This window comes from Asterias rubens, chromosome 2 (genome assembly GCF_902459465.1).
Source record: "Asterias rubens chromosome 2, eAstRub1.3, whole genome shotgun sequence".
NCBI classification, from domain to species: Eukaryota; Metazoa; Echinodermata; class Asteroidea; order Forcipulatida; family Asteriidae; genus Asterias; species Asterias rubens.
This window is the reverse complement of record NC_047063.1, coordinates 12,702,356-12,715,375: the sequence shown is the minus strand read 5'-3', so window position 1 is coordinate 12,715,375 and position 13,020 is coordinate 12,702,356. Positions and strand designations below refer to the sequence as shown.

The following is a 13,020-nucleotide window of genomic DNA, read 5'->3' as shown; positions in this document are numbered from 1 at the left end:
TGAATGGAAGGGAAGGACAAATAAATAGGTTGTGCATGTAAAGAAATTGCTCAGTGCTATGTAGCCTTTGCAATACCTATTCTTCCTTGATTACGGTAGTGTTCTGGGTTCTTGTAAGTGCAGTGACAAAATCCACATGATCTTGAGTGAGAAATCACATCCACAATCTTTGCCTTTATGTTGTATAGTTGCGATAACGTAACCCTCCTCTCGACGGCCGAAGGGAGGAGGGTTAGGTTATCACAACTACGTGTTCCAGGGCTGTCTTCCTGCCTAGACCGTCAAGCAAGGTGAAAGCATGAGAAGTGTTTGCGTTCTTTTACGTGCACTACCTATCCTAATTTTTGTTGATGCCCACCCCAAACCCCTTCCCCCTACTCTGTAACAGGTTGTAACGGGCTACAGGTTACCGTTAGCAGATGCATCTGACCTGACAGGTTGTGATGTGATCATGTGCCTAAATCAGTGCATTATGAAATAGCTGTATGCAAACTAAAGTAATTTCTATAAAAGGGGATGTACCCTGTTGTGTTTGTCAAGGAGATTGTAAATATTGTAACGAAATGGTTATTTTCCAAGTCTATGAGCTATGCATACACCATGACATTTTATATATTTCCCTCTAGCCAAAATATCTCTAAATTCCACTCATCACTGCTTTTACTTCAAATGGCCGTTAAGGTATGTGTAAACATTGTTCATTTGCCTGCTGTTACACATCTCTTAAAGCTAGAAAATAACCGAAAAGAAATGAAACAGCTTTGGCTAAGTATATCAAACCAAATGAAAGAGAAAGAAATAAAGAAACAAAGAGACCAACCAAAGCGGGGGACACCCCACCCAGGTGTGATCCCCCGAAACAATCTCACTCAACCACCACAAATTGGATTGATGTAGAGGACCCTGGTGTACATTATCGCGTAATGCAGATCGATGACACTCAGAATGGAACAGGTAGTGAGACAGAGGAAATCCCACTATCACCTGTGTGTCGGGTCGGTTGGACCAATGCAGACAGGAGAGTTTTTCGCTAGAGGAGGATCCCAGGATCCAACCATAGCCGAATTGAAGGGAAGGATGCAACGCCACAATAAAGAGGGTAATGGTGCAAAGGAAACCCCACTATCACCTGTGTGCCGGGTCGGACAGACCAACACCCGCCAGAAGAGTATTTTGCTAGAGGAGGATCCCAGGATCCAACTTAGCCGAATGGAAGGGAAGGGCGCAATGCAAAAATAAAGAGGGTAGTAGGACAAAGGAAACCCCACTAGCTATCACCTGTGTTGGGCCAGTCAGACCAACATCAGACAGAAGAGTATTTCACTGGAGGAGGATCCCAGGATCCAACCTTAGCCGAATGGAAGGGAAGGACGCAATGCAAAAATAAAGAGGGTAGTAGGACAAAGGAAACCCCACTAGCTATCACCTGTGTTGGGCCAGTCAGACCAACATCAGACAGAAGAGTATTTCACTGGAGGAGGATCCCAGGATCCAACCTTAGCCGTATGGAAGGGAAGGACACAATGCAAAAATAAAGAGGGTAGTAGGACAAAGGAAACCCCACTAGCTATTACCTGTGTTGGGCCAGTCAGACCAACATCAGACAGAAGAGTATTTCACTGGAGGAAGATCCCAGGACCCAACCATAGCTGAATGGAAGAGAAAGACGCAACGGCAAAATAAAGAGGGTAGTTGGGCAATGGAAACCCCTATCACCTTTGCCCGGGTCGGTCGAACCAACGTCGGCGGGAGGGGGTCGTAAGAGAAAGGTGTCACAATATCATAGAGGGCTAGCTTTAAAAAAAGTCTTGGCTTTGTGAACATTTTGTTTTTTTGGTTGCATGGTCATCATAAGAACACTTATATATGGAAATGGTGCATAAGAAGGTATTAGTGAACAACTTCCCACGGAATAATGTTACTTGAGCAAAACAAGTTAGTTTTGATCTTGTGAGTTGCTTGATCAAAAGCAGCATTTAGTAGCTTGATCAAGTTATTTGCAGTGGGCACTATTGGTAATTACTCAAAATAATTATTAGCATAAAAACTTACTTGGTGAAGAACAATGGGGAGAGGTTGATAGTATGAAACTTTGTAGGAATTGACTCCCTCTGAAGTAATGCAGTTTTTGAGAAAGGGGAAATTTTCCATGAATTTGGTTTCAAGACCTCAGATTTAGAATTTTAGGTCTTGAAATCAACCATCTGAAAGCACACAACTTTGTGTGACTAGGGTGTTTTTCTTTCATTATTATCTCGCAACTTCAAAGACCAATTGAGCTCAAATTTTTACAGGTTTGTTATTTTATGCTTATGTTGAGATACACTGAGTGAGAAGACTGGTCTTTGACAATTACCAATAGTGTCCACTTTAAAAACTTTTGCTCATGGTACTTCAAAAGAATAGAGAGATTTGCACATGACTTGCACACTTGAAATGCTGTAGGTTTTTGGAAAATGAGCAAAACAATAAGTTTTGATGTGTGACTAATTAGTTGCTTGATAAAGAATTTAAAAAATTCAGCCAAAATTATTTTTCATACTGCTTATTTTCTCCCTTTCATGAAACTAAACTAACGACAATATCAATCTCTATGGTGTTATGATATCCAGTACATGAAAGGCGTTGAGTCCCCCCGCCCACCCCCCCCCCCAAACAATAAAGGGGGAGAGAGTTTTAAAAGTGTTATAATATGATGACATGCAACAAAAAAACAAAATGAAGAACACGCCTTGCCAAAAGAAGGACACTCCTTACTCCCCCCCCCCCCTGCCAAAAAGAAGAAGAACAACTTTAACTTATACATGTAGTTCAAAAGATATAGCCTAAAAATTTAAACCAGCTAGCTACATGTATGTACTTCCACTAGGCAGGGTTTCTGAAGTTCAATTCTGCCTAAACATTTAATCCAGAGTGCTCAGCAAACTATGTACATGGTATAACTTCCCCAAGCTTTAAATGAAATATATGCACTAGGAATGATTCTGGTGTCTAAATCTGCCTACAAATTCAAACCAGGGTGAGCAAACTTATGTACTTTCACAATTTTTAAAAGACACAGTAATAGCCACTAGGCAGGGTTTCCGAAATGAAAACTGGATCCCAGCTGTTTGAAACAGCCAAACACCTCAGCATGGTTAACCTGTGTGTGATCATTTTCAGCATTTATGATAATGCCAACCTAACAATTGTGTATCTTCATGTTACAATGTACTTCCACAAATAGATTCGCAAATGACTTATTTGGTGTAAGTATGATAATGGTCAACAATTTTCCTTTGAATAGTATTAAATTGCTTTTAGGTTTTAAAAAATTAGTAAAAATAAATAGTCAGATTTGATCTCGTCTCATGAGTCGTTTGATAATAACTTTTGAAAAGAAGGTGTACTTGAACTTTGATTTATTGGTGATCATATACCCGTGGTTCTATAGAGAAAGCAGAAATTAACCCCAATCAATTATACATATTGGGCTGGTAACAGTAATCATCGTTATACATTATACGCTATGATATGGGCCTACATGCATTTATATGCATTGTCACAATGTGGATGTAAACAAATCGAAACGTGAATTACATGGAAAACCAACTTCCCTTAAAATCACCCTTTGTAATAATTAAAACAGTACTCACGATTAGGATGCACGCACGGGACTTTGGTGATTAATAGAAGTGATTCGATGATTGGATTAACCTGGATATTTAGGAATTATTTGAGGAATTTACGTGATTAGTTTGGATTTGGACTTGTAAAATGGCGATTGGTATGATCATGGAAACATTGGAGATTTTGATTCAAGAGAGGGCGCTATAACAAAAACTGTCCTGATGCGGAGACTTTCTGACAGCCACCCCAAATTTAGGCTCTAAATTTTATCAAACAGAGAAAGTCTTCAAAAGTCCACGATAGGTGTCCAACTCTAGGGGTCTTCACTATCGGTGATCTCAGGTAGGCGTATCAGACGCGCAACGGGTCTGGTGTATTCGCGATCAGCGACTTTAACTCTGGCTGCTCGGATGCGATCATCAACTCCAGGAAGTGTCTCGATGACTCTACCAACTAGCCAATGAGCTCTAGGCTGCTGAGGGTCGGCAATCATGACAACATCGCCACAGGTGAGGTTACGGCAGTCCTTTTGCCATTTTGGGCGAAGTTGGAGGCTTGGCAGGTAGTATTTCAGGAAATGTGACCAGAACTGGTCCGCTAGTACTTGGCTGTGGCGCCATCGGCGTCGTCCTATCAGCTCGTCGACAGGGTATACTACTTGCGGAAGTGACTGGTCATGGCGTCCCATCAGTAGGATATTCGGAGTTATGGGATTGATGTCTGCAACATCAGATGAGATGTAGCCCAATGGCTTGGAATTGAGGATGCCTTCAATTTCTATCAGGACGGTGCGGAGTACGGCTTCGGTGACTGATTGGTCCTTGATTACAACCTTGAGACCGTCTTTAATGCTCTTGATCTCTCGCTCCCACACTCCGCCGAAGTGAGGTGCACTGGGTGGATTAAACTTGAATCTCACTTTCTGGTCGCCTAGTTGTGCAGCAAGGTCAGGTTTCATGGCATGGAATGCTTCCTGTAATTCAGTTTCAGCTCCCTTGAAATTGGTTCCGCAATCAGATAGCAACTCATAGGGCTTCCCTCGTCTGGAAATGAAGCGCCGAAAGGACATCAAGAAGGCATCGGTGTCCAGGCCTTCTAAGAGATCTATATGAATAGCTCTGGTCGTCATACACTTGAAGATCACCCCCCACCTTTTCTCGGAGCGGCGACCAATCTTGACATGCATCGGACCGAAACAGTCAACACCGGTAGAGTAGAAGGCTGGCTTAAATAGACGGAGACGGGACGGAGGAAGATCACCCATCTTTGGTACTTCGGGTTTTGCGCGCCATTTGCGGCATTCAAAGCATTGATGCTGATGACGACGAATTGCCTCCCTTCCCCGGAGTATCCAAAACTTGCGTCTTAATTCAGCTAGAATACGTTCTGGACCATAGTGAAGAAGCTTCTCGTCATAGTCACGTATTATCAGCTTGGTGATGTGGTGATGAGGATCAAGGATGATTGGGTATTTAACAGCATCGGAGAGGATTTCTGCCCTACGTAGTCGTCCTCCAACTCTGATGAGCTTTGCGGTTTCGTCATAGGCTGGGTCCAACTGTGAGAGCTTGCTCCCGGACGGTATTCCTCGTTTGGCCTTTAAGGCAGACAGCTCTTCAGGGAAGCTTTCGAGTTGACATTTTTGGTACAGAAGATTTTCGATGTCCTCCCGCAACTGTGCTGTGTCATCTCCAGGTTTGGCCACCCCGTGAAGGGATAGTTTGAAAGCCTCTACCAGAGCGTCCCAGCTGTTGTACTGATGGAGATCGGGCTGCAATGGGTTTTCTACAATGGCAGTCTTACCACAGAAGGTTGCTTTCTTCAGCTCTGTTGCATCCTCTGTAGGGTCAGTGATTGGACTTTTCGGCCACTGAGACGGAGGTTGACGAAGATAGAGTGGGCCTGTCTTCCATCGGGATTCTTCACTCAGTTCTTTGAGTGACTTACCCCTGGTAATGTCATCGGCAGGGTTGTTCTGGGTGTCCACATAGCGCCAGTCCTGCACATCTGTAAGGGTCTGTATTTCGGTGACACGAGTACCAACGAAGACCTTATATCGGCATGATTCTGACTTCAACCACTGCAGGACCGTGGTCGAATCGCTCCATAGGGTGACCTTGTTGATCTCTAGGGTAAGTTCCTTACGAAGGAGATCGGCTAGTTGTGCACCGGTGAGAGCTGCTGATAACTCGAGTCGTGGCATCGATAGTTGTCTTTTCGGTGCTACTCTGGATCGAGACATGAGAAAACTGACGCTGACGTTCCCCTTGTCATCTTCAGTGCGGAGGTAGGCAACTGATCCGTATACTCGTTCAGATGCGTCACAGAAAACATGTAGTTCTCTATTGGAAGTCACTGTGTTGACATCAGGCGGGGTGTAACATCTCGGCAGTTTAACCAGAGGAAGGTCGGAGAGCTCCTCCTCCCAAGTGAGCCACTGATCACGGATCTTTCCTGGTTCCAGAGGGTCGTCCCAGTCTCGTTTTGTCTTCCAAAGGTCTTGCACTAGCACCTTAGCACGTGCTGTGAAGGGAGAAATGTAGCCAATTGGATCATACTGGCTAGCAAGAATCTTGTAGATAGTTCGTAGGTTGAGCGTCGAGTACTCAGTTGATCTGTGTTTATAACTGAGTTCGTCTGTTGAACATTGCCATCGAAGTCCAAGGGTGCCTTCGGACAAGTCGTTCTGACCAAAGGCTAACCAGAGCTCGTAGCCTTCAGATCTGGCATTAGATGGAAGTTCATCAACTACTGAAGGGATGTTGCTGGCCCATTGTCTGATGTTGAAACCACCAGTTGAGAGTAGCTTTCGCATCTTCATAACGAGCTCCTTTGCTTCGGATATGGTAGGTTTACTGTCAAGGCAATTGTCGACGTAGAATGCCTGGTCAACTGCACTGCAGACATCCTTGTCATCGCTGACGTGTTTGCGTAGTGCAAATGTGGCACAGCATGGGCTGCACGTGGTGCCAAATGGTAAAACTTGCCATTCGTAGATATCTGGCTCAACGTCTCGGTTCATCTTACGCCATACAAATCGAAGGAGAGGTTTGTCTTCAGGGAGTAGTCTCACTTGATGGAACATTGCCTGAATATCCCCAGATATGGCAACAGGGTGTTGGCGGAATCGCAGGAATACGCCGAGCAGTGAAGCACCTTGTGTTGGCCCTGGTAGTAGGTGATTGTTGAGGATCTTGCCTTCATACTCGTAAGAGCAGTTGAATACCAAGCGGTGTTTTCCATTGTGCTCAACTACGTGGTGCGGAATATACCAGGACTCTTCAGTTTTCAGAGCTTCTTCGTTGCTGATGATTTTCACAAAGCCTGTGTCGACAAGGGTTTGGATAAGCTTGTTGTGAATTTCAGCTTTATCTGGGTGTTTTTGGAGGCGTCTTTCGTTCCGCTTCAGGTTTTGCATGACGGCTTCCTTAGTAGCTCTGAATTTGTTGTCGTCTTTGGTGCGAAGTAGAGGAGTGGCGTAGCGCTGAACTCCGTCAATCTCTATTCTGATGGTTTTCTCTTCAAGTGTCGCTATGGCTTGCTTATCTTGTTTCGAGCGAGTGACTTGCTTTTCAGAGTAGGGTAGGATGTCTGCTTGCCAGAGTCGTTCAACATTTTTAAGCAGATCTGTGGTTGGCTGAAGGGTTGTCGTGAATAAGCACTGTTGCTCTTCTGATTGGCTTTGAAGGAGATTGGCTGGACCCTGTAGAGACCAACCAAGTTTTGTGCATACAGCTAATGGTGCTCCTCTGGGGCCAAATCGAACTGGTTGTATCGGGTGAATGAGGTCAGCATAGTCTGAACCAATCAGGATTAGTGGGCAAGCCTTATTGATCGGAGGCAAAGGTATCTGACGAAGGTGTGACCATCGTTTCTTGAGGGCTTCAACAGGATACGAGTACTCAGAGAGGCACAAGTTGTTGGCAGCAAAGGCACCATTGATAGGATATCTGACGTCAGAGTTGTCCCTGGGTGACACTTGCAGGTTAACTGATTTTCCTGCACATAGGAATGGCTCACTGCGCACTGTAGCCAGGAGTATGTTGTCTTCTACCCCAGAAAGCTTCAACGCTTGAACAGCTGGCATTAGGATCATGGTTCGCATTGAACCGTCGTCAAGGATGGCATAGGTCTCTATCATCCCTCCTGGTCCGTGAAGCAGAACTTTTACCACCTTTAGCATAATATGATGTGGTCGGGAGGGTTGGTCGATGAAGAGGGCTTGCGTTACTGCTTCTGTGACGTAAACCTTACTAGCTCCGCTCTGGATGGCAGCATGGAGGGCAGTCAGGTGCTGTTCTTTGCAGGTGTTACAAGGTTTCTTCAGGGTGCAGTTTTCTGGCTTGTGGGAACGCCCACACCTCCAGCACCTATTCTTTTCCTTGATCCAGTTAATGATCTGTTCGGTTGTCAACTGTTTAAACTCTGTACAGCTGTTGAGGTAGTGTGTTGTCTCGTTACACTTGGGACAGTAGGCTTTGGGTCTGTTTGGGCCCTTCTGTCCAGAGTAAGTGGTGTTCGTCGATGGGGGCATCGTTGGTGTTTCGTTTGTGACGAATACTGCTGTTGCAGGAGCATTCCTCTTCTGAAAGTGTTTATCCTTCTTATCAGTAGAAGGGTTGTCACTCTTCTGGATAGCAGTAGCCTGACTGACAATTCGCCTCGCTCGGGACTTCGTTTGCAACCAGTTTGCAAAGTGGAGTAGGGTATAGGTGTTGTTGGAGTCTACCTTAATTATGTCTCTACTAATGCAGTGCTCCACAAATCTATCTCTGTAGCTTGATGGAAGTTTGCTTAGGAGTCGGTCGACATGAGAACCGCACTTTAATTCATAGCCATTCTCTCCCTCCAGAGATTTAAGCATCCCTACCAATGAATGCACGGAGAGGGAAAAGTTCTCAAAGGCGTCATTGTCGTTGTACTTCACAGGGGGCATACTCAGGATGGAGTTGATTTCACTCTGTATCAACTGCCGTGGTTGACCGTACCTTTCTTTCAAGGCTTGCAGAGCTGCAGTGTATGGCTTGGCTTCATGGATGAAAGCTTCGGCTAACCTCTTGATGTTCCCGCTGAGTTTACCCAGCAAAACCTGGTACTTGTACGGCTCGGTTAAGTGGGGATGAACGTCGATCAGGTTATCGAGTGCCATTTTTAGGAGGGCAAAGTCTTTCTCCTTTCCACTGCTGAAGGTAGGTAGTACTGGCCTTGGTATGCCATATGAAGAGGCAATCAGCATCTCCGTGGAGTTCGGCATCATCATTTGTGCTGGAGCTGGCCCCATTGGATGTGATGGAGCCGGGTACGGTTGTGCGAAGGGGTTTGGAAAAGGTGGTGCCCAACCAACCGACTGTGTTGGTGCAGTCATAGGGTACGGATTGGTAACTGCCGGCTGCATGGATGGTGGTGTTACTTTAGATGGAGAATAAACAGCCGGAGTGGTGACATCAACTACGTGTACTTCAGCTTTGTGCTTATGAGCTGCAGTATTGCTGTATGTAGGGACATCACTCAAGTTGTCTATGTGAGTATTCTCAGCACTGACTGTGATTGTTTGACCCTGGGTTGGTGAGTCAGACAATGTTGTTTGGTTGATAGAAGATGGGGTCACAGTTTGATGCTGTTTCTCTATCTCTGGTTCTGGATCACTGTTGACCATGGCTGTGATCAGTCGTGCTTCATTTAGCTGTTGTTCCACTTCTCGCAATCTTCTTTGTCTTGATAGTCGTGTGTTCAGAGACTCGCGCTGACGAAAAGCATTTCGCTCAATTTCTTCGGCACGTCTACGAGCCGCAAGGGCTTCTTCGTCTGCGTGTATCCGTGCGGCATATGCCTCATCGTCTAGCCTTTGTAACTCTTCATCTGCTGATTGATCTTCCTCAATCTGGCGTTTCATCTCTTCCAGTTCAGCCTGTTTGCGTTGCTGTTTGAGTTTCGCTGATTGGGAGTCACTCAGTATTGACTTGAAGGAAGATTTACTGTGACGGGACTGTCCGCTGTAGAGTGAGTTCGATGAGTGAGAACTCCTCCGTGAACGAGATGTTTGTGTGGTTACAACGCTATGTTCATCTGTTCTGCCGGAAGTTGAAGGATGGTGGTCAATAACAAAGTCCTGAAAGTGGGCCGGCATACGTCTGTCACGAGAGGACCGAGAACGGGATTGGACGGTAACAGCACTTGTCTGTAGTCCAACTGCTGCAGCTGTAGCTGTGCTGCAAACCCCGGTAGAGGAAGGTGAGGTCTCGACGATGGTGACAGTAACTGGGACTGGATGTGTACTGGTAGCTGGACTTGCAACTGGAATAGTAACACCGCCAATGGTAACTGCATGGGTATCATCGAGAGGGGTTGTCTGGTTAATGTTCTCGGTCTCCATTTCATTCGTAGCCATAGCCGTAGGTCGCTGGTTCAAATACGGGCTCGAAGGACCATGAAAAGAAGGTGTACTTGAACTTTGATTTATTGGTGATCATATACCCGTGGTTCTATAGAGAAAGCAGAAATTAACCCCAATCAATTATACATATTGGGCTGGTAACAGTAATCATCGTTATACATTATACGCTATGATATGGGCCTACATGCATTTATATGCATTGTCACAATGTGGATGTAAACAAATCGAAACGTGAATTACATGGAAAACCAACTTCCCTTAAAATCACCCTTTGTAATAATTAAAACAGTACTCACGATTAGGATGCACGCACGGGACTTTGGTGATTAATAGAAGTGATTCGATGATTGGATTAACCTGGATATTTAGGAATTATTTGAGGAATTTACGTGATTAGTTTGGATTTGGACTTGTAAAATGGCGATTGGTATGATCATGGAAACATTGGAGATTTTGATTCAAGAGAGGGCGCTATAACAAAAACTGTCCTGATGCGGAGACTTTCTGACAACTTTGATCAAGTTATTTGCCTCATTATACAACTACAAAAGTTGTGAAAAATTATTACAACAATTGGTCTTGATCTGGTAGGTTGCTTGATCAACAGTGACATTAAAATTAATAACTTTAATCAAGTTATTTGCCTTTAAAAACACTAGTTTTCATTGACATGGAAATGACACATTTACCAACCTGGTCAATGGCTGTAAGTTTGTAATAATTATAATAATGTTGAAGTGGACAAATTTTCATAAAAAAAATGAATTCCTCCAAGTTCCTTCTTTCATGACAATTCTTTCTTTGTTTTTTGTCCACTAATTTTTGTGAACAGTATTTCAATAACTTGAATTATGCACTACTGTTAAATTAAGAAAATTGTGTTCCATTGTTCCAATTCTCCAAATAACAAACTTTGGTTGTAGTTTAGTCGGGGACATATTTTGTAAACAATTTATATTTGTTCGAGTTAAATAACTCTTTACCAGACAAGAAATTCCTCCAAGTTCCTTTTTTTCATGACAACTCTTTCTTTTTAACTCTTTCTTTGCTTTTTTTCTACTTTTTTTAGTAAACAGTATTTCAATTACTTTGATTATGCACTACTGTTTCATTGATAAATTTGTTCAATTGTTCCAATTCTCCAAATAACTAACTTTGGTTATAGTTTAAGTCGGGGACATATTTTGTAAACAATTTATTTTTGTTTGTGTTAAATAACTCTTTGCCAGACAAGAAATTCCTCCAAGTTCCTTTTTTCTTTGCGTGTTTCTACTATTTTTGGTTAACAGTATTTCAATTACTTGGATTATGCACTACTGTTTCATTGATAAATTTGTTCAATTGTTCCAATTCTCCAAATAACTAATGTTTTTTAGTTGTGTTTTTTTGAGTTGGGAAATATATTTTAAATAACAAAATAGTTGATCGACAACAAATTAAATGGCTTCACTGCTCGGCGAAAAAATCATAATGATCGACAATATTGCTTGGGTGGAAATCAAATCAACAACCTTTCCATACTATGTTCAACAGTTGCGATCTACATCTACATCTACGCTGGTACTCCCTCCTCTCAACGCTCGAAGGGAGGAGGGTTAGGTAATATCACAACTACATGTTCGGGCCGTCTTCCTGCCTAGACCACCAAGCGAAGCAGAGGCAGTTTGATTTACATTATATTTTAGCAGGATGTAACAGTAATAATATTTTTATATAATAAAAATAAATGTTTCAGAACACCAACAAGAACAATATGATTAATATTATACATCTTCAAAAACTTCTTCAATAATAAGCATGCGTGTCAACATCAATTTTCCCAAAAGGATACATTATGATGTGAGAATGGTGTCCATATCCTCATTCTGCTGTCACTGAAGCAAAGTCTTGATGAAACCATAACGACAACTGCAACCATGACAACTGTCATAATGTGTGTATCACGGCAGCAAGATGCGTTGAACTTGAAGTTCGTAAGACGTAACCGTTTCTGACTGCCACTTTATAATCTTCCTTTTAATAAGTAAAATAACATCCGAAAATGTTCAGAATGAATGAAAGACTATGTGGAAAGGATGGAATTAAAAAATTGTTCAAAGTTGCGAAAAGTACAGCTTGTTTTGCTCTACGGTGGTCATTTGACACTCCATGGGTAGACGCTATATGTTTTAGTGTGTTGTTGAAACACGAGAGCGAGTGCGCGTGAGTTCCGATCTTACAACGGAAATGTCCGCTTTGATTTTCTCTTAAACTTTCAGTAAATTTCAGACATTAGCATTTCTTAAAACTCTACGAACCAAACCCTTACAAAGTGGCAGTCATGTGGAAATGGTTTTCGCAGGGCAGTGTCGAGTAGTTCCATCTTGAAGGTGCCCGGCCATTTTGTCACTGATGTTTGTACACACAGTATCATATTACACGGCGTCCGGTTGCTGGTTGGTTTCCAAGACCGAATCTGCATACAAATAGTGAATGTCTTTTGTGTTTTTGGGTGGACCCTGGATTGGAATTGTATGCCCATGTCAGAATAAGCGTGTATACGGCTTTTGGCTGCGGCTGTATCACGGCGGCATCATGCGTAGAAGTTAAGTATGACGGTCTTCATGCAAAAGTCGTAGCTTTGTTACTAAGTTGCGACAGTGTAAAAGAATCCATATTAAATTAAATTCAGTTGATAGGGTGGACCATACGTTGGACCCAACTGGGACCAGGGCCCAATTTCACAGAGCTGCTAAGCACCAACATTTGTTTATAGTTATAGTATGAAACTTTGCATAAAAAAAGGTTTCCAAACAAAATTCCATTTTTTGCATAATCCTGAGTACTATCTAAGGTTTTCTTATTGAAAACAACAATGCAAACAAAAATAAATTAATTGCGGCTCATTTTCTAACAATTTTTTCATTAATTCTCCTTCGTTTTTTGCTTTCAAATCATTTATAGTGATAAAATTGTCGTAATTATCATATAAAAATGTGTACTTTATGGCTTGTTTTTCAGAATTCGTTCGAGAAAAA

General features: G+C 42.9%; 2 protein-coding genes across 2 annotated transcripts; both read right to left on the bottom strand.

The window, feature by feature from the left end:
* Positions 1-3,366: 3,366 nt before the first annotated feature.
* LOC117306810 lies at positions 3,367-5,823 on the bottom strand. Its single transcript, XM_033791333.1, has 2 exons — positions 3,636-5,823; positions 3,367-3,427 (listed from the first exon to the last, which is right to left on the bottom strand). Exon 1 carries the CDS (start codon positions 5,810-5,812, stop codon positions 3,923-3,925), a length of 1,890 nt encoding a protein of 629 aa, XP_033647224.1. The 5' UTR covers positions 5,813-5,823; the 3' UTR covers positions 3,367-3,427; positions 3,636-3,922.
* Positions 5,824-5,832: 9 nt separating this feature from the next.
* LOC117303277 lies at positions 5,833-10,506 on the bottom strand. Its single transcript, XM_033787440.1, has 3 exons — positions 10,300-10,506; positions 5,966-10,091; positions 5,833-5,883 (listed from the first exon to the last, which is right to left on the bottom strand). Exons 2-3 carry the CDS (start codon positions 9,995-9,997, stop codon positions 5,833-5,835), a joined length of 4,083 nt encoding a protein of 1,360 aa, XP_033643331.1. The 5' UTR covers positions 9,998-10,091; positions 10,300-10,506.
* Positions 10,507-13,020: the final 2,514 nt, after the last annotated feature.